The sequence below is a fragment of the Argiope bruennichi genome, chromosome X1 (genome assembly GCF_947563725.1).
Source record: "Argiope bruennichi chromosome X1, qqArgBrue1.1, whole genome shotgun sequence".
NCBI lineage: Eukaryota > Metazoa > Arthropoda > Arachnida > Araneae > Araneidae > Argiope > Argiope bruennichi.
This window is the reverse complement of record NC_079162.1, coordinates 14411228-14437990: the sequence shown is the minus strand read 5'-3', so window position 1 is coordinate 14437990 and position 26763 is coordinate 14411228. Positions and strand designations below refer to the sequence as shown.

The window sequence follows — 26763 nt, the reverse complement described above, 5'->3', positions numbered from 1 at the left end:
ATTTTCTAAAGTAATACGGAGCAGAGAAAAACACTGAATTGGATGCAGCGACCTCAAAACATCTAAACCGAATCTAAAGTGATATCTCGAGCTGCAGATACTGAAATCGATATTACATGAATTGCAAGCCTTGAATTGATGATTTGAAAGAATGTCGCGGCGCAGGCATCAAAATCAATAAAACATGAATTCCAAGTTTTGAATTGATGATTTGAAGAAATATTCAATACAGTGAAAAGGGAATATAGTCTCCATTCCGAATTTGAGATTTTTCGAAATGTAAGAATGTTTTTGGTTTATTTTGCAATCAAATAATTTTTCGCCTTCTTATTATCATAGAAATTACAATGCACTAAACTATTTACTTATTTAAATATAATGATTGTAACCATTTTGAGACTTTCAACAAACAATGAAATCTACATTTATGAATTAAATAGATGGAATTGTATGATGAAAAAACAACAAACTTTGTTGAAAATAAAACAAATATCGTTTTCTTCAAGTAATTAAATTTAAACTGGAATAAACAATACAGATTTTAACAATAAATCTAATCTGATTTATTACAGCATATTTCTATCATGCAATATTTTTAATATTCAAAATTATGATATTGCGTGGATCATATTTATTACCAATCATTCTGTGAGTATGCACTTTAATTTGATTTGACTTATTTCCTGTATGTAATCAAATTTTTATTTATTTCCTGGTACGTAAAAGTACCCTTAAAGCCGAATCACAATACAGATATTTTCAGAACTAAATTATTGATTAATCGATTGATTTAATGGAATTTTGGTTATCATTTTGTGATAAATAATAATAAATTATAAATTGAAGTTCAAAATAAAAATGCTATTTGAAATTAAATTCCATGAAAAGCAAAGACGGATCTGTAAGATTTCCCTTAATACTATATACTTCTCTGTTATCCTTTCATTTGGCTTAACGTTAAAAATAATATTAAAATGTTAAAATTCTATCCTTACAAATAATAAAACGAATATCCGTTCAAGCAATAAAACGAGTATTTTATTTGCAGTTTTTTATACATTCAAATAAAAATATTTCAAAAATGAATTACTTTTGTTTATATTTTTATGGGTCTATAATTTTCTTGTACTTTCGATAAAGAAAAATGGTAGTGTCAGTGGGAACAAGGAATAGCTGGGAACAGTTACTACAGTACGCAAATGGGAAGCCTTAGTGAGCTGGGAAATATACGCTTTTCTTAAGGCATTCTAGAGGAAGACTATGAACATTTTCTGCCTTCTTTCAATGCTATTTTCAAATGCTTTTTACTTTAATTGTAACTATAGTAAAAAAGGTGAAAAATAGTTTTCAAATGTCATTATTCATTCCTGACATCAGTTAGAGTATAATAGATACGAGTAGGATTTAACTTTCAATTTGGGATTTTTCTCTGAGAAAGAGTATAAGGTTCTAAAACACAACTGGCAACAAATTTCCTTGTCGGGAGTTAGAAACAGGCTTTTAAAGCAATAAAAGCCTATATTTTTCATGTATTTTAAAGAATTCAATATATGATAACAATTAATATTAAGACCAGAAGCATGATATTGTCCTGCCCCTCCAATGACGTTTACTATTTCATGCAAAATTAACAACTGATATTTTTAAAGTAACTATCATGCCATTTAACATATGTTGCTTTTCATTTATGAAAGTTGGTTGTTAATAATAATTTGCTGCTGATTGATGTCGAGCATAGTAGAAAATAAGAACACTGGAAGGATGAAAACGGGATACAGTTAGAGGAATTTGAAGATGGAGATTTTAACTCTTTTCAGTAAGAAACGGAGGTAATGGAGATGGAGAAAGTAAAATCTCGATTCATTCATAGTTGATTTTTCAACAAATATATTTGTTTTGATCTATTACGTTGAAAGCTTCAAAATGAATAACTAATGGTGGTCAGCTGAATACGACGGTTTTGAAGAGCCTCAATTTGACTAAACCGAAGTTTGTTTCGATGATTAATGATAATTTATGATGGTCAAGAGTTAGATAAAATATTGATATTTAATAATACTCAAATAATACCAAATTTGAGTATTATTAAATAATATTTGTGATGCCACCAACAAACTGCTCTTAACAGAGTTTTAAAATTTTAGTTTTGTAAAATATCTTTCAGAATAAGTTTTATTAGTAGGAAAAATGTTTTATGTAAAATGTGTGACATTTAGGTGTTTAAATTAAACATTAAATTTAAATGTTTAATTGTTACATGATAAATTTAACAATTAAATTATAAATTGTAATTAATTGGGTAAATATTAAAATTTCTCAGTTTTCATTTCAAAGGTCATTTTCAAATTCTGGTAAGCTATCTATTTATTTTTAACTATAATTACACTTTTATAATGTTACATATTAATGACCACTATCTTTTCGAATTATTTATAAACTGTTGGATATCTTTGTTTTGAAATATGATATACTTTCTAAATTTTCTAAAGATTTCTAAATAATATGTAACATCTATATAATTCATAAAGTATTTGAAAGTAAAATCTCCCCTCCCCCTCAGAAAATTTTTATTTCAAGACAGTAATTCAATTTCATTGAAATTTGTATTTTTGTCTAGTCATAAGTAAGTTTGAATAAAAACGTATAAATGGTTGTAATGCGTTTCTTTTGTTTCAAATGTTATCAATGAAATGTTCGGGGGTTATGAAATGGTCATTATATGTGTCAACATGGAAACTCTTGATGCAAAAAATAGAATAGAAAAATGCACAATTAGCTGTAAGTAAAAGGTTTCAATATGTGTGCATACGTATACATATAATGTTATCGTTAAAGCTCGAAAACCGTTAATATGCAAATTACCTAACTAATCTACAGATTAACTGGCTTGCTCCGTTAAACTTCAGAATCAAGAGTTTTCCGCATTTTAACTATGTAATGTGCACATTAGCGGCTTCCGTATCGTTAAAGTTCAAAAGTTTGTTTCTCTCATTTCCTTTCTCTACTCCTCCCCCCTCTCTCTTCAATTTTAGTTTGGTTTTGCCAAAGTCTGGTCGTTGCCGGTTGCTTTTATTTCTCATAATTTGAGTCGGCTGATAGTACTAATAGCTAATATAACAATATAGCCAGGCCATAGCTAATTCTTTCAAATTCGTATCTGCCTGTTAGAGCTTGAAATTTCCGTTGTGATTTTTTTAATAGCAGAGAATTTATCTCCAAGTATACAAGCAAGCACCGAACTGGTGAGTAAAATGAAGAAAAGCTTCTTCGCACACCTCTTTAGCGAAGATTCAAAATCAAGATATTAAAATTAATAAATAACCTTTGCATTTATGCCTATTTCATTAATTGAATAATATTTTAAACCGTTTGATTCTTTGTATTGAAGTTTTTCAATTGATTTATGATTGATTCTATCAATTAATGTGTTGACTATTCGATTGTATTAACTTGATTCTTTCGATATCAAAAATTTATAAATATCATTTATTTTAAGCATACATAAACGTTGATGTAGTTCCAGCAAAGATTTTATTTTCACTTTTACGAGTACTTATTAGGTAATATACAGATTATCTTGGTAATTCGCAGGTAATACCTGGGTAATTTGAGAAATGAAACAATTTTCCTCACTTTAACGGATTACCCTAGTTAATGTGCAGATAAGCTAGCTAATCTGCAGATTAACTGATTTCTGCACTTTTGCGGTAACATATATATACTATATGAAGACACAAAAATCTTTTATTTACTATAGATACCAGCAAGCAAGCACATTGGTATCTCCTTTTCTTATAAAATGTATTACATAGTTGCAGTATTTACATCCTAATAAAGAAGGTCTCCTATACATTCTTGTAATATAATAATGGCATGCACGAAATTAATTTAAAATTGAAATGACAAACTTCGAACCAGTGAAACTACAATCTTATCATCCACGCTTGACGTCCACCTAATAAAAGTCTATATTCATAAAGTCATTCTCCTACACCACCAACTTTAATAGTGTATGGCAAATGTGAAATTCTGTTTCCGTTAGAGAATATTTTATAGAATAACAAAGGTATGTATATTACCAAAGATAACCAGTAATATTAAAATTTGTTACTGTTCTTAATGTTATTATTATTATTGCTGCTAACTACTTCAGAAATCAGAGCAATGGTAATCAATCCTCCCAGAACTGTGTTTTCCATTTTAAAATGTATTTAAATTCTTAAACTGAAGTTGCAGATTTGGGGAAAGGCTTTGTTTTTCTGCTTTCATAGAAAATATATAAATGCAAACCTATAACGCCTCGTTTTGAATTTGAATTCCAAATCAATTTTTTTAAACTTTTTTCCTGATCAACGTGCTTTTCTATGCACTTCTGCTTTGATTTGAGTCATAAAGGTTTAAAAATAGGTAATGCAATGTTTGAAAAATAAACTGCCTGAGGAATTGCAATGTTATCTTTCATCAACAGTTGATGAATACATTAATGTTGTTCAGATACAGGATGTCAGTGAGTAAAATGGTTCCATTTCTTACATTTATGCATACATTAAGTTTTATGCTTCTACCTATAAAATTTTAGGGGATATTTTTGTTTTCAAATTTAGAGGATTTAACCGCAAATAGTAAGGAAACATTTATTTCAGAAGTGGAAATTTATTTAATACAGAAAAATTGTCAAGTACAAATATTTGTTCTAATAGAGCATCATTTAATCATAATAAATTTGCTAATCACTGATACTGTTTTCCATTTTAATTGGCCGAAATTTGCAACATCCTCTTAGTAATAAATTGAAGAAAAAGTTGAGAAATTGAGCATTCAAAGTAGTATCAGAGATGCATTGCAATTCCGAAAAAGAAAATAAATTCTTTATTGCTCACAATTTTCTGCGTAATATTATGCTTTCCTAAAAAATAGCATAATTTAGATATGAGGGTTCTGAAATGCTGACGATTTATTCTGTATATAATTGTAATACAGTTATATTTGAATGTAAATATTGTTATAAGAATGCAACTTTGTATAGATATTATTCATATTGAAAAATTCTGTAATTACTTTAATTAATGTATTATTTGATATTTTCTTTAAATTACATAGTATTGATTAGAATATCATTATTGGACTATACAGCTAAAAGTCGTTCAAACATCAGTCTCAGGCATGAAAAAATCAATTGATTTGCTTTTAATATATCTACAAATTTTATAGATAAAAGATTCGTGTGCGCATAAACTAATAAAGAGAAATATATTTTAACATTATGAGAGTCATTTAAATTTTTTTAAACTTTTTATCATAAGCCAAGGTGAATCCATGCAACTAATTTCATAAAACTTCGTAATTGGAAGTATACGTCAAGGTATGATAAGAACTTTTCCCACTTTGGGGGGACGACATCGTGTAAAATGTTAACTTTTGTTTTAGATGCAACGAAATAAAATTTACAAAAGTAATAATTATTTTCAGATTTTTGACATTTAAACTTTATTACAATATATGGATTTTAGGGACATTAACCTTTAGATTACAGGCTAGCATCCTTATATTGTTTTATAGTAGTCCCATACACATCCGATTTTCATTACCGAGATGAGGGATTTTGCTTCAAAATATCATTTAACGTAGTCATTAACATAGGAGCAAAATATTTAGTCATTGGACCGAAAACGATAAATTTATGAAGAATCGCATTAATTATAATTTTTAATAAATTATTGCGAAGGGTCACTAATGAATTTTCCGAATTTATCAAAAATCAATGCTATGTGTATTATTAGTTTTTTTTTTTGCTGTTGTTCTGTTCAAGAGTATGTTTTATTTAGTATTTAGTAATGCATTCGAAAAAGAGAAAACGAGCAATTACCTTAATTGTTTAAGTATTTCTAATTTAGTAAGCTTTTATTTAGACAAGGATTGTCTATGGAGTTTAAAACTCTTTACATAAAAGGGAACGTTTTGTGAAAAATATCCTGCTGATAATATTTAATATATAAAAAGAGAATTTACAAAGAATCCTTATGTCCCATCTTCATAAAAAAGAACATTAAATGAATCGCTAAAATAAACATCTGGTTTTAAGTTTCAAAAAGCTAATTGTTTCTTCTCCCATTCGGGATTTTCTATGAAATTGTTTTTTGAAAATGGAACCATTTCTATTTCGCATGTAGTTCAATGCTTTCCAAAATTGTTCGATTTCTATATTTTGTCCATCACAATTAAGGATTTTAACATCTTTTCACTTTTCTTCCATTATAAAAGCATTATTACCATAAAAAATGACAAGCTTTGATTAGATAACTAAGGGTTTAATTTATGTTTATGTTTGTGTTCAGAATGCTTTAAAAATTATAGCATATTTTCGAAAGCAGAATAGAAATCCAAGAAAAAATATATAGAATTTTGATGCCTTCACAAAGAGCTTATTAAGTTACTTTGCATCCAGGTTTACACTTTGTTAAAATAGAGCTGTTGGTAGAACGTTTTACAGTAATGTAAACAAGGAATACAAACATAACATGAAATAACTATTTTAATAATGAAAATTTATTCAATAATTTCAGAAAAATACTTGTTAACAATCCAAAAAAATTCATTTATAGAGTAACGATATTAAAATGAAGCGGCATCACTAATACCTTAATAGTTTGGCATATTATCGAAATAATGCGTTGTATGAAGAAGTATTAACAGCTTGGTAAATAAAAGAAATCAAAATTATTGTTTCTTGACCTACGTACCTTTATCCTGACTGAGAATCTAACAACAGTTCAAAAATGACATGGGCTTCGAAAAAGCAATATTTCATCTACAAAATTCTTTCATCTTTAAGTATTCAAATGTAAATTTGATAATAGTATTTCGAAATAGAATTTCTTACTTTTCTTCAATGGCATGATAAATTTAAAATGATGCGCGTACAGAAAAGTAGTGCTTTATATCCTGTATTAATCTAAGAGGAATTGGTCTTTAAAAGTAAGCTTTTTGAAAGATGCAGCCAATATCGTAAATGAATAAATTCCATTTAGTATTTAATTCTTGAAACACCTGAAGTAATTAACATAAAAATTTCCTTTCATTCAGTGAAGAAATTTCACTTTTCTGCAATAATTTTTGCAAATGTTCGAAAACGGGAAATTTCAATTTATCGATGATATTGTTGGAGATTTACGCAGCAATTTTTGCAAAGCATCAAAAGCATTTATTTATACAGCAACACATACACAAGGAGACATTACAGTCAATTATTAACTGAGAACATAAAGGAAGGTTAGGAAAAGCATTGGAAGGATCTTCAATCATATAGAATACATTTGACGTAAACGTCTAGCAGCTGGAGCATGCGTAGCTTTGTCAGCTTATAAAAAGGCAGGTTCTACTTTAGGATAAAGGGGGTTGAGAAGGAGAAAATGAGCATTAATATCTAACAAATATAAAATAGAAATATATCAAATAAACATTTATTTATTTATTTAATTGTAACTGTTCCTAAAACAAAACTCTAATCCCTAAACCTCAATTTCTGATGCTCTTCTGACATGGCATTTTTAACCGGGGTCTTTTATTTAGGTAACAAAATGATTGAGTTTTGATCATAGAATTCTGAATTTTTCTCTATTGCTTCCTTGGAAAATTTGCGTCATTATGTTTAAGCCAAAAGAATCTTATACAATCCTCAATTTTACCCAATTCAAATATTTTATATGAATTTATTCTGTCTACAGTTAATTTTGAAGGTATTTGACTGCATTTCAATTCAATACATGCTTTTATCCCCTTATTTGGAAATGAAATTGTACACGATTCGTTTCCCAGATCTCTGCTTGTAACTATAGACTTTTACAATCGTATTTACTGTAATACAATTGTAAATTGTAAGACAACATGGGTAATGTAAGACAACATGGACATGTCATGGGTATGTCCCTGGAAAATTTGTTGCATACCAAAGTGATGATAACAAATTAAACATAAAGTTGTTTTTCAGTTTGAGAATTCATCTTATCTTCCGAAACTAGCTTAAAGTTTAATAATTTTTTTCTGTACATAATCAGCAAGTTTCTATAATATTTTATATATGTTTAATACTTTCAGTCTAAAAACAAACTAGTGTTTCAGAACCTTGTTTTTCCTTTCCCAAATGTTTTCATGGGAAATAATTCCCAATTAGGTGGATTCAGTGTCTTTCCGAATTCTAAATCTGAATCAATCGAGACAGCCCACTTTCCACAAAGCTGCTTCAATGAGAAGTCTGGCATGGGGATTTAGCAAAGCTTTGCAAAAAAAAAAAAAAAAAGGAAAAAAAAAAAAAATCTAATGCCAAAACTTAGATGAGCTAACTTTTTTTTCATTTTGTCTCCCTGCCTAAAAAAACAATTCTTCGTTCTTTGAAAGACTCATAAATTAGGCGTTAGTATCGATTTTTATGGATATTTACCTGCTCAATTCTTTCGAATACTTGAGTTTATCTAGTTATAATTTAGTCTTCTCATACAGATTTTTTTTCATCTATTTGGGGGGAAAAAAACTTTCCTTTTTTGGTACTTCAAAGCAACTGTATTTTTCAATTTCATCTCACTTGGATTTTGAAATACATCGGTTGTTGGAGAATTTCTTTCTTTTCTGCAATATTTTATTAATGAAAAACCCTGCATTCAGAATAACTATATCTAAAAAGATTGATGCAGCGCATTCCTTTAAATTTTTACAATTTATAATTTAACTGAAACATTGTACTAAATTTAATTAAATTGTTATTATTTAATTAATAATTTAGATTATACAATGATACTTAAAAACTTTCAAGTTATCTTTTATTAAGTTTTCCTTGATAAACTCCTGTCTGTCTTACGAATTTTAAAGAACATTTAGACAATTTGAAACAATTTCATTTGTTCTCGTTTCTTAAATTTTGATTCACCTTTTTTGTAAAATTAAAAATCGTCTTGGTCCTAAATTTTCACAATTGCAAGTTTATTTCTTTTCTTCCATGCGTCACATTTACTTGCAAATAATCATACAAATCTGAATGAAATAAGTCAGATACTTCATTAGAAAATTCGACTTAGCATTTGAAAAAAAAAAGTTATGTGAAATGTTCTGGAATTTTTTTAATTAGCAATCAACAGTATTTAGATAAGATTATAGCATACCAACAGCTAAAATGTTCTATAATTCTTCATGTAGTTTTTCATTTCATTATATATATCTATAATTTTACAAATACAATTTTCTATTACTCCTCAATCACTTCTTGAGAATTTAGATTTGCTCTTGAATTGAGATCAACATTGCCGAGATTTGTTGATGGAGAAGTCGAAATGATCTTAGTTGAGATATTCTCAGAATCAAAAATAGTGTGCATTTTTAAGATATTGCTCTTATTCACAGTATTGTACATTGTCGTAACAATATCGTAAAGCATTTAGAAAATTATTACATGTAGAAAAAGTAACTAACTAGCAACCTATATCTATATGTTGGTATAAATAATGTAATGAGAAAATTTGGAACAATCTTTATAAAAATGCTATTTGTAATGTAAACTAAATTCGTTATGTCAATAAAATTAAAAATAAGATTCATTTAGAAATCACGCAGACATTTCAACCATAAGTAAAATACGTTGAAAAAGAGGTACGAAGCATTTAACATTTATCTGGTATAAATATTTACTGTGTCTGAATACATAGGAATTGGTTATTGCCAGCATAGAAATATAATAGAAAGAAATGCGCGAATAAAAAGTAGATTTTTAAGGAACAAACCAATTTTACTCGAATTAAACAGTCAGAGAAATTTAGTTCTAAAATTTTTCCTTATTACTGTATTAAAGTGCTTCATATAACGCATGTTTTAACATCGAATAAATTATCTTGAATTTATATTGTGGAATAAAATTTCTTAATTATCATTTGCATGCAAGGTATTTTTAATGTGAATTATAGATTCCTGATCATTTCTGAGAGAGCCTTTTGAATTATTTTTTTATTCTTAAAAGTACAATGTAATATAAGTTGGGAAACAAATAAAAGAGAAAAATTATAGAAATTAAAAGGATTATCACTTAAAATTTTTATTGTCTTATTAATGATCTCACTAGTAAAACAATTAGATTCTGCTGTGTATAGAAAGCAACATTAGATTTCCTCATTATTCAGCAAGATTTGCTCCGAATCTTGCATTCCATTAATGGAATTCATCTGGTGAATTCTTGAAAATGTCTTACTCAAAGTACTGTATACAAAAATAGCCATAGTTTGTAAGCAAAGATAAAAAAAAAGGCTTCTTAAATCTTCTAAATTGAAAAAATTGCATAGTCTGTAAAAAAACATTATTTATTGAGAGGCTGTAATTTCACATTAAATGAAACCTCAAGGGATGACGAGCGCCTAGATGAGCACATAAAAGAAACTTTATATTCCCAAGATTCAATGTAAGCGTAGCCAGATATTTTTGCTTCATTAAGATTTTTTTTTACCTTATTATTCGCTTAACTGTTCTATTTTGATTGTATTGAACTGTCCAAATTAAATATTGTTTGATTTTGATCATATTTTGATAACATTATTTCGATCTTGATAGTATTTCCAATTCTTATATATATTCTGTTTTTGATCGAAAGCCGTATAGGAATGACGCTCATTTCTTTCTAAGTGAACTCTAATATTCTGAATGATTTTGAACTCTTCTCAATAGATTTAAGAAGCAATGAAAGCAAAGAAAAGAGAAGTCTCTACTTTTATTTTTTCCACTGTTAAAAAACAATCTTGAATGTTGCCTGACAGCATCCATCTGCACCGCTCTGCTCTGTCCATACGGATTTTCTAAGCTCAAGTCTTAAAAGAACTTATCTTTGATTTAGGAATGACGTTAGAAATTAAAATGTTTTATAAACTTTAGCTTCTTAAATAAATGGCAACTAACAATGTCATCCACTGAGCATTTCATCTCAAAGTAGTTGATGCTTTAAGTCTAAAAACAAGCATACAAACATATTTTTACATGAAGAAATTCAAATGACAGTGAATATTTTTCCAACTTCATTGAGCAAAAATTTACTTATTATTTATTTAACTTACATACGGATGTTTCAAAGGCATCATTTCACAAATTAATTGAAAAAATTAAAATTGAAAAAAAAACTCCATCAAAGCACAATCACATTTTTTGAGACAGGCACCCTGTATATTTATTAACTTACCTTATAACAAATTACTCTTTTGATCAAATGATACTCAATTACAAGAAAATATTATCTTACACCAAAATTACTTAGGAGATTTAAATTCGAAATTTTCTTTTAATTGTAGTGTAAGTATGTAAAGTAATATTAGTAAGTAGTATTTATGTAAATTATTACATATGATGAACTTACGTGCTAGTAACTAAATTACATGCCATCACAATTTGAATGGAACTGCAAATCACTTGAAGATAACTCCGTCGATCAACTCCCAAAATTTAAAAATGGTTACCTAACAGGCTAAATTTTTATTAAACTATTTTACAGATCAATAATGAGCCAAACAACCGGAGAAAGTCGCGGCTTTGGGAGCGAATCCACATAATGATCTGACGTGCTCAGTCTATAGTATAGAAATTTGGAAAGGGACGTTATCAAAATGACTTTCCAAACAGCCATCGTACTGAATGCAAATCCAAGCTAAATCTTCTCACTCATCGGGTTTCTCGCAATTGAGAAACCTTTAAATAACGCAGCATTTCAATATATTTTAACACATTTTAAGTCGCTTTCTGCTCTGTGTATTTGATGTAAATTTTGTAATCGATTTTAAACTACATCTCCGATTAGCTAGAAAATTTCAATTTAGTTTAGAATTGGATGGCAAAGCAATATTAATTCGCTTTCTTTTCTGTTTGTTTGCTTGTTTATTGAATAAAAAATTTACAATCGATTAAAAACTTTCATTACCGAAAGATGGCGTCCTGCCAAGTCGCTAGTTCATCGGGTAGTGAATTTAAAATCAGTTGCAAAATTTCGTGCACACAGGACTAAAAAGAAAAAAAAAATACTAACATACCACATTTTTAAAACGGACTATAAATTATAAAATAATCTCTCCTAGTCCCAAACAAAATGTCCAGTAAATCTGTGACTGTGAACTTTCAAAATTCACAAGCAGAAAAAGATGAAGAAAGACGAAATATTTTTCCATAAACAAAATTTACTTTGATGGAATTCTTTCTTCTCCTCGTAAATTAAAAGCCCATCAAAGCTATGAGATTAAGTCAATTATGACTCAGAGCTGAAAGAAAAGTTGCTATGATTTCTGATGCACTGCAAAAAAATTTTCTAACATTAATTTTAATATTTGCTTTTTTTTTTAGCTCGAATATATGTCAAAAATTATCTTGATTCAATTACTATCTAGATTTAAAATAGATTTATTTTACTATGCACTGCAGTTAAATCTTGCTACAAAGGGTTTTGAGCGAAATCACTATCAGTTTTAATTCTTAGAATGCAAATAATTATTAATCCAATTTGTCCTCATGACTTCCGACTGAAAAGAAATTATTTCCTTTTTAATTTCATTGATAACGACTTATTTTGATGATAGTTTTGAATTGAATTTAGTGGCATTAACTTATTAATTAAGTATAAAGATTTAGTGAAATACTGCAGTTACAATACAGTAACATTTTGAGTCCTAATTTAAGAAACTATGATTAATTATGACAAATTATGATATTCATGTACAACCAAAAATGTGTTCTTTCTAACCAAAACATTTACCAGGTACATTCTTTTCAGTTTTAGAAGAGAGTTGGTTTATCTGCTGAAAACTTATCCACATTTTTAATCAATTGAATCCGAAAGTATGTTACTAATATCACATAAAATTCTTTTTTATTGCTTTGAAAATGCTTGCTCAATTAATGTAAGTTTCTAATTTTTAAGTTCACATTCTAAGTATCAGAGCCAAAATAACATTTTAATTTCATTTAAATTCGTAAATTCTATGTAAAATCAATTACATACATTCTTTTATTATTTCAACTGGAAATAGTGAACAAGTTTTTTTTTAATTTATTTACCTTGAACAATCCATTCTGAGTGTAAAGAATTTTTCAGAATTCATTTCTGTAGAACATATGAAAAAATTATGAAAACTGTCGCAAGAAAATCTTAGACATATTTTACATAATATTTATGCTTCATTTTCGATTAAAAGAAAATAAATACAATTATCGAAAAAAATGTGAGAACATTTTATCCAGAATGCCTAAAATTTTAATAAAAAATAAAATTTAAAGCTCTTTAAAAGAAGGCAAATAGTTCACACCACTTTGGTTTGAAATTATCTGTGATATGAATAATAGAAAAATATTGACGTGGTTAATATTGCAAACAATTTTTTATTTAGGACAATTGAAGGAAGAACTATAGAACATTTCAAAAAAATTTCCTTCTAGCAGCAGCATCTCTCTAATAATAAGAGATCCTAATAGTAAGAGAGATTCACATCCTTATTCACTTAAAAGAAATCATATCATTGAGACTAACAGAATACTCCTTTTAGAGCCACCATATTTAATTGGGAAATTTTTTTTAATTTCATGGAGAACAAGTTTTAAACTTTTTCATGTTTTCTAAATGTTACAACCTAAGTAAATGTAAAATAATGCACGTTTTTAGATTATTTAATTTTATAATAACATAGAATCTAATACGAATCGATATTGGTTATATTCTCCACATATTGTTAATACTCTAAGATATAGCATACCTAATGGAAATGTTTTTATGAAGAATATAAAATCACGAGTGAAAATAGGGTTTGAAGATGAAATAATTCGTTAAATGTAAAGAATTCTCAGAGTTCAACACTTTCGCTGAAACGACTATCTGATTTGGCTAATAAATTGACATGTAAGTTTCTTATTGAATCACTGAAACGATATATTTAAGAACAAAACGGAACTTTTTTTCCAGTGTGTTTCTGTGCTTATTTCATAGAATGTTTAAACAAATTTACTAAATTTCATAGATAAACTAAAGATTATTTGACACAAATTATTTATTATGCATTTTTTGGCTTAAAACACAGGTATCGAGTGAATGCTCCGCCTTTTTTTATTTCTTTTAATTATATTCACATTTTAAAGGAAATAACTTTCAAAATCAAACAAGGAAAGGAGGGAAGTTATGGCTGTTATTCGATACTCTCCTCTTCGAAAGTGAATAATTTTAGTCAACTAATCTAGATCGATTTATTTCTTCCAGGAGGGCACAGTTCTTCCACATCCGGCAAGGGCAGTTCCAATCAATTCTCTGCTTACAACTCCCTCCCCAGATCAGGACATGGAGTTCCACACCAAGGGAGTGCGGGGCCCAAAAGTGAAGTGGAAGTCGTCAACAACCCTATCGTCAAACAGCAAGTAGTACCCCTTCAAAGAGACGGGAGCACACGAGGACGCATGTACCTGTCACTTCATCGGGGACCTTCGTCATCGTCAACGTCGGACAATAATTCCGACGCCACTTATACTGATTCAGAACCCATCACGAGGAGATCTCGAGGCAATCCGTCTTTAGAAGGGCAAAACAGTAAGTGTATTTCAAGTATTTTTTTGCCCTGGTTTGGAAATTGAGATGTTTCTAAATAGATTTTTAGAGTGACTTCTTGAAATTGATAGCGAGAGCAATAAAACTCTTAAATGTAATCATAACAAGTTTCATAATTGCCCTTATATTAGTGAATGAAAAACAGAAATTTTATTGTAATTATTTTGTACACTAAAAATGTTTAATTTTTAATTCCTTATTGTAAACAATAAGGAATCGCTAAATTAATTTTTTTTCTTTCTCATTTTCACTATCAAATAGAGACAACATTTTAGCAAGGAAAACTCAATAAGAAAGTGATAAATCTATTATACAATTTTTCTTCAAAAATTTTTTAATTTTAGTTTTTAAGCTTCAGTTTAATTTTCAAAAAAATACTTTTTAGAAGTGTTGTTGAAGGAAAAATAACATTTTTAACTTTAAAAGAACTTTCTGTAGACGCTCATTATTTTAATATTTTCTTTGGCTCTAAAATAATATTCATTGAAATAAAAAAATACTTTTATTCTTTGAATAAAAAAATATTCATTCGATAATTAAATCCGAGGGAATATTCTCTTTTTGACTTGCATGTATATTTACACGATACGGTTTATAGCATATTAAAGAAAATCCCTGATTGATTGTGTTGTCTCGAATTTCATTTACGTAGTTTAGTGATTATACAAACCAAATTTGTTCGCTCGATTGGATATCCATCTCTAATGTTAAAATCATATGCTAAAATTCAGCTTTCTAATCTGAATCTATTTTAAGTCATCATTGCGCTATACTGCATTTCATGAGGAAAATGGAATATATATTTTTGCTCTATAATTCAAAATCCCATGATGAAGACAAAATAAGATTACATTTGAATGAATAGAAATTTCTTACAATTGATCTGTATGCAGCTATTCATGATATATTTACAAGAATTTAGGAAAAATACTTCTCATGTTTTACTTTCATCACTTCAAAAAAAAGCGTAAAATTAATTTTTTTATAAAAAATTTTACAAATATTTTTTGAAAGAACTTTAATCATTATTAATTTTTTATATCTATCTATACTTATAATAAAGCTCAATGTGTGTGTTGGCGCTCTACAGGCCAGACCGTTTGACATACAGCTACCAAATTTGGTACATGTATACCTTGGAGGTTGGGAATGTGCACCTGGGGTTTCTTTTTTCGAATTTTTAATTAGAATTTTAATTATTAATTAAAAACTAACTTTCCCGCCAAAAAAATCTTCCATTTTCCCCACCGCCAACTTTTCCGCCAAAAAAATCTTCCATTATCCCCAGCGCCAAACGAGAAAGGCTTCAGATTTTTTTTTTTTTTTTTTTTTTTTTTTTTCTCCCAACAGTAATGAGGCTAGGGTTAAAATTTTTCGACGGATTATTTCAATAGGTTCTGTTTATTTTCTTAATGTTTGATGCATTTAAAATTAAACATTGTTAATGAATCAATCTTTCAGATTCATTCTGAAGTACTTTTGAATTAAAATAAAACAGAATAAAGGAAATTAAAAATTTCTAATCCGCATAGCGTTACCCCAACTGGCGCAGAAAAAAATCACGTATTAGCGTTACGTAACCGGCGAAGAAAATTCACGCATGCGCATTCTGTTCTGATTGTTGCCATGACAACGTTATCAATGGATGATTTAAATTATTTTTGGGTTAGTTGCATGCTTTTGTAAGTAAATTGTATTTATGTTAGTTATATATTTTTTGTATATGCTTATAGTTTTAAGTACATCGTTTTTTAAGTAGTTTTTTTAAAACCTGTTTTCAACCGTTTATTTTAAACGATTCGTTTTATTTTCTTAGTGTTTGCTGCATTTAAATTTAAACATTGTTAATTAATCGATCTGCTCATAATGAATCTAAGAAAATTTTGTTGACCAACTCTTGAGATATTACATAAATTTAAAAATATATTCTTTAGTGCCCATAAAGTTTAAACGCTGAGTGACTCTATTTTCAGTAATCAGATTATAAAAAAATGCTTTGTTTCAGTAAAAAATATTATTATACTAGCCGCCTTTGGCGACCAGCCGGTTCGCCAATCTTAATATTCGTTAAAATTTTAATAATTAAATATTTTATGCAATTTCTACTTTAATAGCTTCTTCATCAAAATATTTTAAAACTTCAAATTTTGATTATCATATAATTCATTCATAATATTATAAAGGCCTTCAGTCATAACGTAATATGTATCTCTCTCATTTTCTGTTAGCACCCGTAGAATTTATGCTTTAAATTAAAGTGGAAAGAATTTATCTTCAATTAATATAATAATATTTTTTACTGAAACAAAGCATTTTTTTATAATCTGATTACTGAAAATAGAGTCACTCAGCGTTTAAACTTTATGGACACTAAAGAATATCTTTTTAAATTTATGTAATATCTCAAGAGTTGGTCAACAAAATTTTCTTAGATTCATTATGAGCAGATCGATTAATTAACAATGTTTAAATTTAAATGCATCAAACACTAAGAAAATAAAACGAATCGTTTAAAATAAACGGTTGAAAACAGGTTTTAAAAAAACTACTTAAAAAACGATGTAGTTAAAACTATAAGCGTATACAAAATATATATAACTAACATAAATACAATTTACTTACAAAAGCATGCAACTAACCCAAAAATAATTTAAATCATCCATTGATAACGTTGTCATGGCAACAATCAGAACAGAATGCGCATGCGTGAATTTTCTTCGCCGGTTACGTAACGCAAATACGTGATTTTTTCTACGCCAGTTGGGGTAACGCTATGCGGATTAGAAATTTTTAATTTCCTTTATTCTGTTTTATTTTAATTCTAAAGTACTTCAGAATGAATCTGAAAGATCGATTCATTAACAATGTTTAATTTTAAATGCATCAAACATTAAGAAAATAAACAGAACCGATTGAAATAATCCGCCGAAAAATTTTAACCCTAGCCTCATTACTGTTGGGAGAAAAAAAAAAACTGAAGCCTTTCTCGTTTGGCGCTGAGGATAATGGAAGATTTTTTTGGCGGAAAAGTTGGCGGTGGGGAAAATGGAAGATTTTTTTGGCGGGAAAGTTAGTTTTTAATTAATAATTAAAATTCTAATTAAAATTTCAAAAAAAGGGACCCCAGGTGCACATTCCCGACCTCTAAGGTATACATGTGCCAAATTTGGTAGCTTTATGTCAAATGACCTGGCCTGTAGAGCGCCAACACACACACACACACACACACACACACACACATTGAGCTTTATTATAAGTATAGATTAATTGAAGATAAATTCTTTCCACTTTAATTTAAAGCATAAATTCTACGGGTGCTAACAGAAAATGAGAGAGATACATATTACGTTATGACTGAAGGCCTTTATAATATTATGAATGAATTATATGATAATCAAAATTTGAAGTTTTAAGATATTTTGATGAAGAAGCTATTAAAGTAGAAATTGCATAAAATATTTAATTATTAAAATTTTAATGAACATTAAGATTGGCGAACCGGCTGGTCGCCAAAGGCGGCTAGTACTTATAATAAAGCTCAATGTGTGTGTGTGTGTGTGTGTGTTGGCGCTCTACAAGTCAGGTCATTTGACATACAGCTATCAAATTTGGTACATGTATACCTTAGAGGTCGGGAATGTGCACCTGGGGCCCCTTTTTTTGAAATTTTAATTAGAATTTTAATTATTAGTTAAAAACTAACTTTCCCGCCAAAAAAATCTTCCATTTTCCCCACCGCCAACTTTTCCGCCAAAAAAATCTTCCATTTTCAAAACCGCCAAATCAGTAACGCTTCAGTTATTTTTTTCTCCCAACAGAAATGAGGCTAGGGTTAACATTTTTCGGCGGATTATTTCAAACGATTCTGTTTATTTTCTTAATGTTTTATGCATTTAAAATTAAACATTGTTAATTAATCCATGTTTCACATTCATTCTGAAGTACTTTTGAATTAAAATAACACAGAATAAAGGAAATTAAAAATGTATAATCTGCATAGCGTTACCCCAACTGGCGTAGAAAAATTCACGCACTTGCGTTAACGTAGAAAATTCACGCATGCGCATTGTTTTCTGACGGTTGACATGGCAACCAACGGATGATTTAAATTATTTTTAGGTTAGTTGCGTGCTTTTTTAAGTAAATTGTATTTATGTTAGTTATATATTTTTTGTATATGCTTATAGTTTTAAGTACATCGTTTCTTAAGTAGTTTTTTTTAACCTATTTTCAATGATTTAAATTATTTTTAGGTTAATTGGATGCTTTTGTAATTAAATTGTATTTATGTTAGTTATATACTTTTTTGTATATGCTTATAGTTTTAAGTACATCGTTTTTTAAGTATTTTTTTAAACCTGTTTTCGACCGATTATTTTAAAGGATTCATTTTATTTTTTTAGTGTTTGATGCATTTAAAATGAAACATTGTTAATGAATCGATCTGTTCATGATGAATCTGAGAAATTTTTGTTGACAAATTCCTGAGATATTACATCAATTAAGAAAGATATTCTTTAGTGCCCATAAAGTGTAAACGCTCAGTGACTCTATTATCAGTAATCATAATATTAAAAAAATGCTTTGTTTCAGTAAAAAATATTATTATATTAATTGCAGATTAATCATTTACACTTTAATTTAAAGCATAATTTCTACGAGGGGTAACAGAAAATTAGAGAGATACATATCAGGCTATGACTGAAGGCCCTTATAATATTATGAGTGAATTATATGACTATCAAAATTTGAAGTTTTAAAATATTTTGCCGAAGAATCTATTAAAATTGGAATTGCGTAAAATATTTAATGGTACGAACGGAGTTTAAAGTCCTGCTTGGAGCAATTTTTAAAAATCGCCAACAACGACCTTGCGAAATGTTCAAAAGCAAAGGAGCAGATGTTCAATTATAGTGCATAATAAAGATTGCCAGCTTTGGAGCGTTATCGCAACTTGGCGAAGAAGGGGGTTAAACTCCGGTTCAACCTATTTAATTATTAAAATTTAAACGAACATTAAGATTGGCGAACCGGCTGGTCGCCAAAGGCGGCCAGTTATTAAATAAAGTTTAATTTTTTTTTATCAAAAATATGGAGTTTCAAACAAAAAATGTAAAAGCGTAAATTAGAAAGACTCTAAAAAGTGGAATCGTAATCATAATTATAATACATTTTAATCCATTATGAACATTTGGATTTTTGTTTTTTATGATTTTCATTGTGGCTGTATAAACTTGCTATTGCTTGCATGTTCGATTTTTGTTTTCATTTGAAGATTTTTATTTAATTTTTATCTTTTTAATATACTGATAAAAACCGTTTTTTAAATGCTATTTATATTTATTATTTTCTGGTTTTTAATCCTTATTTTATGTGATATTTCTTGCGGCTTTAAAAAACGACAATAAAAATACTAAGCATTATCCGGGAATTGAACACGTTGACGGTGGAGTTGAAAAACCGTGAGCAAACCATTTTTTTCAAAAGTGTCAACTTTTTTTTACTTTACATCTGCATTTTGAACAGTCGTATAAAATTTCGTAATGAAAAAAATTAATTTCTAATGATATTCTAGATTTCTAAGAACAAATATTCTAATATCTAAGCAATCTATGCATTTAAAATTCTTGTTCTCAGTAGTATTATTCCTATTCTAAATATAATTTTTAAACTCTATTTATAATAGCTTCTTTATTCAAAAATATTAATGGCAAAAAAATATATCATAAAAGTGATATATTTAATCATTAAAAAAAGTGATATCACAAATTTGATAAAAAATACTTTAAGTAAATTGAAATTTTAATCATGTTTATATTTAAAAGAATAAGCAAAACTTTTTCATTATATTGTGTCTTAATTCCTTCAGCGTCTTTTAATTTCAAAATAATATTTCTTGCTATTTACTACAATAATAAGGCTATATATAATTTGGCTATGTATGTACTTTTACTATTTTTTAGTCCTTAATATATTTATAATTCAGGGTTGTAAATATTCTGAAAATTAAAATTTAATATTTGTTAAAATAAATTCTAAATGACACCATTTCTATAAAATCTTTATTTAACTGAATAATATATTAATGAATAATTAAGAGTTCTAAAACAATTAAAATATTTTATTGTTATTGAGAACTGATAACTTGCAAAATTTTAGAAATGCAGAATATGAGAGAGTGAATGAAAATTCGATTACAAAATTCCATCCTTATATTATATATTATTATGTATATTAAGAAATAGATGTCATACTAGGTGCGGAAAAAACTGAAAAAACGATGGAAATTAACTTGTACAGTATTATATTTATAAAAACTTAAGAAAGGATAATAAAAAAAAAAAAAAAACACCTCCAAGAAATCTCCCAAAGCTGAAAATTTGGAAATGAATAAGCTAGATATCGGGAAAATAGTGCTCAGAATCATGAGAAATAGTGCCCCGAAACATGGAAACCGAGGTTCACTGCCTCTACCAGGATAGAAACAATGAAAGCAAATTCATGACTATAATAGAAATAATCTCTGACAATAAACTTCATCTATTGAAGTAATTCAGTACAGCTCTTCACCAAATCAAGACAGTTGAATGTATTGTCTGAAGGGGAAAAAATAGAAGTCATCCCGCTTTATTCTGGCACCGTTCATAATACAGTGATAAAAACAAAAGTATCATTCAAAAGGAATCAACGTACTCTTAAAAATTTTTATAAGAGACGGTCTATATAGTATTAGAATAAATTTGTGAATTCCAAAGGCAACACGCGTTTTCCTCATCAAATTTCAAAACTAGATCAAAGATTATTTCCAGAAGCCACATTTCTAATCAAGGTTTATTCCTTTTGTAATTATGAGCTAATAAAATTTTAATCTTACCTTCATTTTGTCCTTTGTCTTGAAATTTCAACCTTACAAAATTTTAAATTTTTATTGATATCTAGAAAAATGATATTTTATTGACTTGTATTTTTTTATTATAAAAATATAAGGTATTCTACACATTTTTGCCACATATTTATTATTAAGAAGTAATTTTTAATGTATGATATAATTTTAAAATATTAGTTTAAAATTATCTAAACAGCAGCATGTAATTTTGGATATAAATCAACGGATAAGCTAATTTAATGTGAGCATGAAAGATTTCAGCTCAATGTGTAGTTTCTCTTTAACATTAAGTTTTCTGTATTACCTCTGGAACGATACATTTGGGGGATGCATTCGTAAAATTCAAAATGTCAGCATCTTTTTATTTAGCATTCAAATGATACTGATCACACATTTCTTGAATGAAATTTTAGTTTTCACGTTGCTGTAATGCAAGAATATATACAAATTTCGTCAACGGTAACGAATATGAAATCGCAGTAAAAAAGAACTTTCCATTGCCATAATATGTTATTAATCGTCCCTACTTTCACTGTCTTTCTGCCACTGTGGCAATCTAGAATTTTTACTCCTTATCTCATATAATGTCATTTACAGAATATAAGAAGTGAATGAAAACGGTATTTTGTTTCCTAATAAATATTTTGTAGGTTTGTAATTATTTAATTTTATAAACATACAGATCAAATAATTTTTTTTCATAATTACAGTCTAACGAAATCCATATTTTGTAACAAGAAAAAGACCATTTGTGTTTGTTTATAAAACTTATTAATGTTTATTTTATGCCTTCCATATTTCTTACAAAACTCTTAAATTTCATAAAATAAATCTGCTGTCATTGTAATTATAAACGGAATTAAAAATATTCAGACATTAAAATATTATTAGATAACCCATTGAAGATTAATTTTTTGATGCAAAATATATCTTATATACTCAACATACATGCGAAAATGAAGAATTTTTTGATGATATTTGTAATTATAAAATGTTTTTGTGGATGCAAAATAGACTGCATTTATTAATCGTCATTTGGCAACAGCTCAAACACTCCTTTTGTTTTCGTGCTTGCCTCTGCGAAAAAATGTAAGACAAGATGCATGTTTTGGGTTGGATAAACAAACAAACAAAAATGAGTGTAAAATCAAGCAGTTTTGATAATAAATCGCAAATCAAAAAGTGAAGGCAAATGGAAATGTTGAAGAATGATTCATCCAATCGGAATGAACGAAATGGATTTTTGAGTTTACTGAACGAGCTACAAGAGCATCGGAAATTTTCATCGCTAATTAATCTTGCCATTTAGAGGTATAGTAGAGCTCTCAGAATGTTCTATCATTATTGCTTACTCATAATTTAAAGTAATATGGTATACTCTTGTGGTAAACACTGAAGTTGATTGACATGACTAAATTATTCCATTAGTACTCGCCGTCATCGGCGATATTTTCAGTGTTATTAGTTTTATTTCGAATACGTCTTATCAAAAAAAGGAAGGAGGAATAAATTCAATTTTGATTTCCAAACATCTCATATATAACATTTACATATATATCTCTGTTACTGAAAAATTGTAATTTTAGAAACTGAAGATTTAGTTTTTAATTATTGATGTAAAATCATGGTAGCAATTCATGCACTTCGAAATAATTTAAATTCAATTTAGTAATAATTGTACTTATAATTCAGTGCTACTAGTAGAAATGCTTAGCTATAAAGTGGGCGATCAAACACTGAACCCAAAAGAATCGCAACGTTTTTTGGGGGGGATTGGTGTAACTGTCTAATATTTTAGATTACCACTATTTTGTCAATAGAATACGCACGCATGTCACATTTGTCACGCATCTATTTACTTCATAAATGAATGACAGAAACGGAACAAATCAAGTTTAAAAATGATAAATTCTAATCTACTTGGGCTTCGAAATGAATAAAGTTCTTACATAATTTACATAACATAATTCTTATTATGTAATTTACATTACATAATTCCTATATAATTTAATTTTATATCACTATTCTTTAAAAGATTTGATGCTTACTGAGAAGATAAGAGATTATGAATGATTTTTAAAATATATGCTGATATTTTTTATTTGATCTCAGTTATATGAACAATCATGATTTGTGAAGTTTTTTTTTTTTTACGAATTAAAGTGGAGTTTTTATAACATTTTGAAAAAAAATTTTAAACTTTTAAGAACGAATGCAAAAATTAAGTTTATATTTGTTCTCAAACTTTTAAGTATTATTATGATGTTTTTGATAAATTACATTTAGATAAATTATGATTTTTTGACATTTTTTATTGATTTTCTTATTTCACTTAATATATTTGGTTGGTAAATGCTATATTTTTTCACGCCAATTCAATTGAATTAATTTTGTTGGGTTTACGCAAATAGATACTAATATAAATTTTTTATTGTTAATCTGGTTGCTTCTTCAAGATATCCTATCGAATAATTGTTCTCATAATTATATATATAATAATTGAACCTAAAATTATATCTGTTTTTAAATTTCTATTCATATTACAAACAACAAAATATGTTATAAATAATAGTTTAAAAATGCCGCCATAATAGAAATTAAAGATATGTAGAATAAATGAATCAATATTTAGAGTAATGTTCTGCGATTTGAGTTCCAGGTTTGTAGCATGCATATATCCTATATATACGTTTGCATAAAAGAAAATCTTTCGCAGTCAAAAATTTGCATAGAACACTAAGTTGCTAGTGCATCATGGAAGAAAATTGACTTACATTTATCAGTGAATGAATGTATCACTTTTTTATATGCTCGTAAAATAAAGGGGTGTATCGTTTCATCTCTATTTATGAATAGTAAGCAATGATAATATGAATGACACTTACTGATAAAGAAATGCTAAGTATAAAGCGCAAAAATAATAAAATTCAGTTAATTTGTCACTCTGTATGGTTAGATGGTTATGGTTCACTCTATATATTAGGTATGATGTTAATTTTAACACTAAATTTAATATTTTTTTTAAAGAATAAAAATTACATTTAATTTTTTTTATTTTGTTCAAACAGCAAAAATTTCCACGTTGGTGCTTTCATTTGTATGGCAATTCAGACTTAGGTGCAATTTAAATAAAACTTTCAATGCTCTTGAATGCCCATTTCCACCAGAAACTTCCATTGAACTTCCACCAGAAAGTTTCATTGCAAATTTTTTGCCTTGCATAAGGTAGCTATCGATTGTAAAACGTACAGATGCTTTTTAAAAGAATCACAAAAAAAATACTCTTACTGTCATCCAGAGACACATTTAAATATAGAATCTAATCATGGTTTGATGAACAGGAGAATGAAGTTAAACATTTGCCTTGGCTCGTACTCACCGGATCTCAATATAATTGAACCATTATGGTCTATTTTAGAGTGTTCAATACGGAATCGATATCCTCCACTGGCATCTCTCTCAGAACTTTCACAATATTTCCAGGAAGAATGGCACAATATTCCTCTAAACACTATTCAACACTTGCATGAATTGATTTCCAGGCGAATCCAAGCTGTATTACATGCCAAAGGTGGTCCTACATCATACTAATAAAGGATTCTTTGTAAATCTAAGGTGTTTCCATTATTTTGATAACCACCTGTGTGTGTGTGTATATATATATATATATAATTTTTTACATGAGGTAAATTTATATCATGTTTTGTAGGGTAAGATATTTGTATCTGTTCTTTTGTACCTCTTTAAGAATAAGTAAGTCTGATTTGATTTCATAGTGTGGAAAAAATAGACTATTGGTAATGTGAAAAGGATGCAAACATAAAATTCTCTGATGTCCCTTGTTTTAATGATGTAAAAACACGCGTAGATTTTAATATAAGCTGATACCGAAAACAGAATTTTACAATTAAAAATTCAAGTAATACAAAGAGTAACTAATATTCACGGAGTAAACTGCAACAAGCGCATCGAATAATGTCAACGCGCGTTTATTTGGAAAATATTTTTTATTGTTGCTAAACATTATTTTTGTAATTTTTTTTCTTGCTGCAGGTTTTATGATCTGTGTTTACATCCATCCTATTTCTAGAACATTATTGTTCAAATTTTTTACAATGCCTAAGCAAATTTTCGAAATCTAATACTTAGATTTTGTGCTAGATATTATGAAATAAAAAAAGTGCTGGAAATCTTCATATTATGGTGTTAAAGAAAGGCCAAAGTTCTGTAATTAAATGAAAAGACGGCCATTGACCATTGGCACATATTAAAAAGTATAGTTATGAATACGATAAAATAGATAATATTGCTAAACTTATCAAGTGAAATAAAATGTTTTACAACGAACTCAAGCCATAAAAACAGCAAAATGAAGGTATATGTTATGTCAAATGGATACGATAAAGTCTTAAAACTGCTAAAAACTAAAACAAAATTGGGCTAAGCAGTTAAAAACATAGTGCAAGAATTTTAAAAGACACTGCTCAATGTAAATTGCTAAATATGCGTATTAAAAATGTTCGCTATTATTTCAGGTAATAAATGTAAAAAAGATGATGCCCGCAGAAATTATATGGTTAACCCAAAATATTTTTACTCTATTTCCCCCCCCCCCAAAAAAAAAAATGGTTTTAGAATTTTTTTAAAAGTGAATTCTATCCTTCCAATATTGCCCAGAATATGTTTGCCAAATTACATTTGAATCCTCAAGGAGTGTCGGGTTCAAACAAACAAATCGACATTCAATTTTATATGTACAAAGTAGCCGTATTGTCTGAGTGTATTTGTTCTATTTGTTTGAAAGGAAAAGATATGTATATGTAGTCTAAATAGTTTTAATATTCAGTTTCTTAAGAGTTTATAAGATCCTTCGCCCGAATTAACAATAATTGATTTGTATTCTAAGGCTTTGGGATAAACGTTATTTTCAGTTTCGCCATTCAGCACATGATAATGCAATAAAAACTTATCAAGCAAAATAAAATCATATCCAGTGGTTTCAAACTAAAAGCACGGGAAGAAAAAAAATAGCTGGATGCATTTGAATTCTGCTGAAATATACTAAAATAGGCGACAAAATGTGATGAAGCAGTTAAAAATTTGGTAGTAATTTAAAAAAAAAACAGGTTTAATTATTGAACACATAAAATGTTTTACTTTGCATATGAAAAAAAAGTCCTTAGAAAGTAACTTAGCATTACCATTGGCAATAGCACAGGAATGATATGGCACAACTGTGAAATAGGGTTAATATTTCTTGAAAAAATAAGGAATTGATAAAAAT

At 28.0% G+C, this 26763-nt stretch overlaps 1 protein-coding gene across 5 annotated transcripts in view; it reads left to right on the top strand.

Moving 5' to 3' along the window:
* LOC129958537 (teneurin-m-like) overlaps nucleotides 1-26763 on the top strand; it is a 416933-nt gene that overhangs the window by 173811 nt on the left and 216359 nt on the right. For all 5 annotated transcript variants that reach the window (XM_056071080.1, XM_056071079.1, XM_056071076.1 and 2 more), the window contains one exon: nucleotides 14252-14575. In XM_056071080.1, the coding sequence (XP_055927055.1) occupies nucleotides 14252-14575 (324 nt within the window). The remainder of the gene's footprint in view (nucleotides 1-14251; nucleotides 14576-26763) is intronic.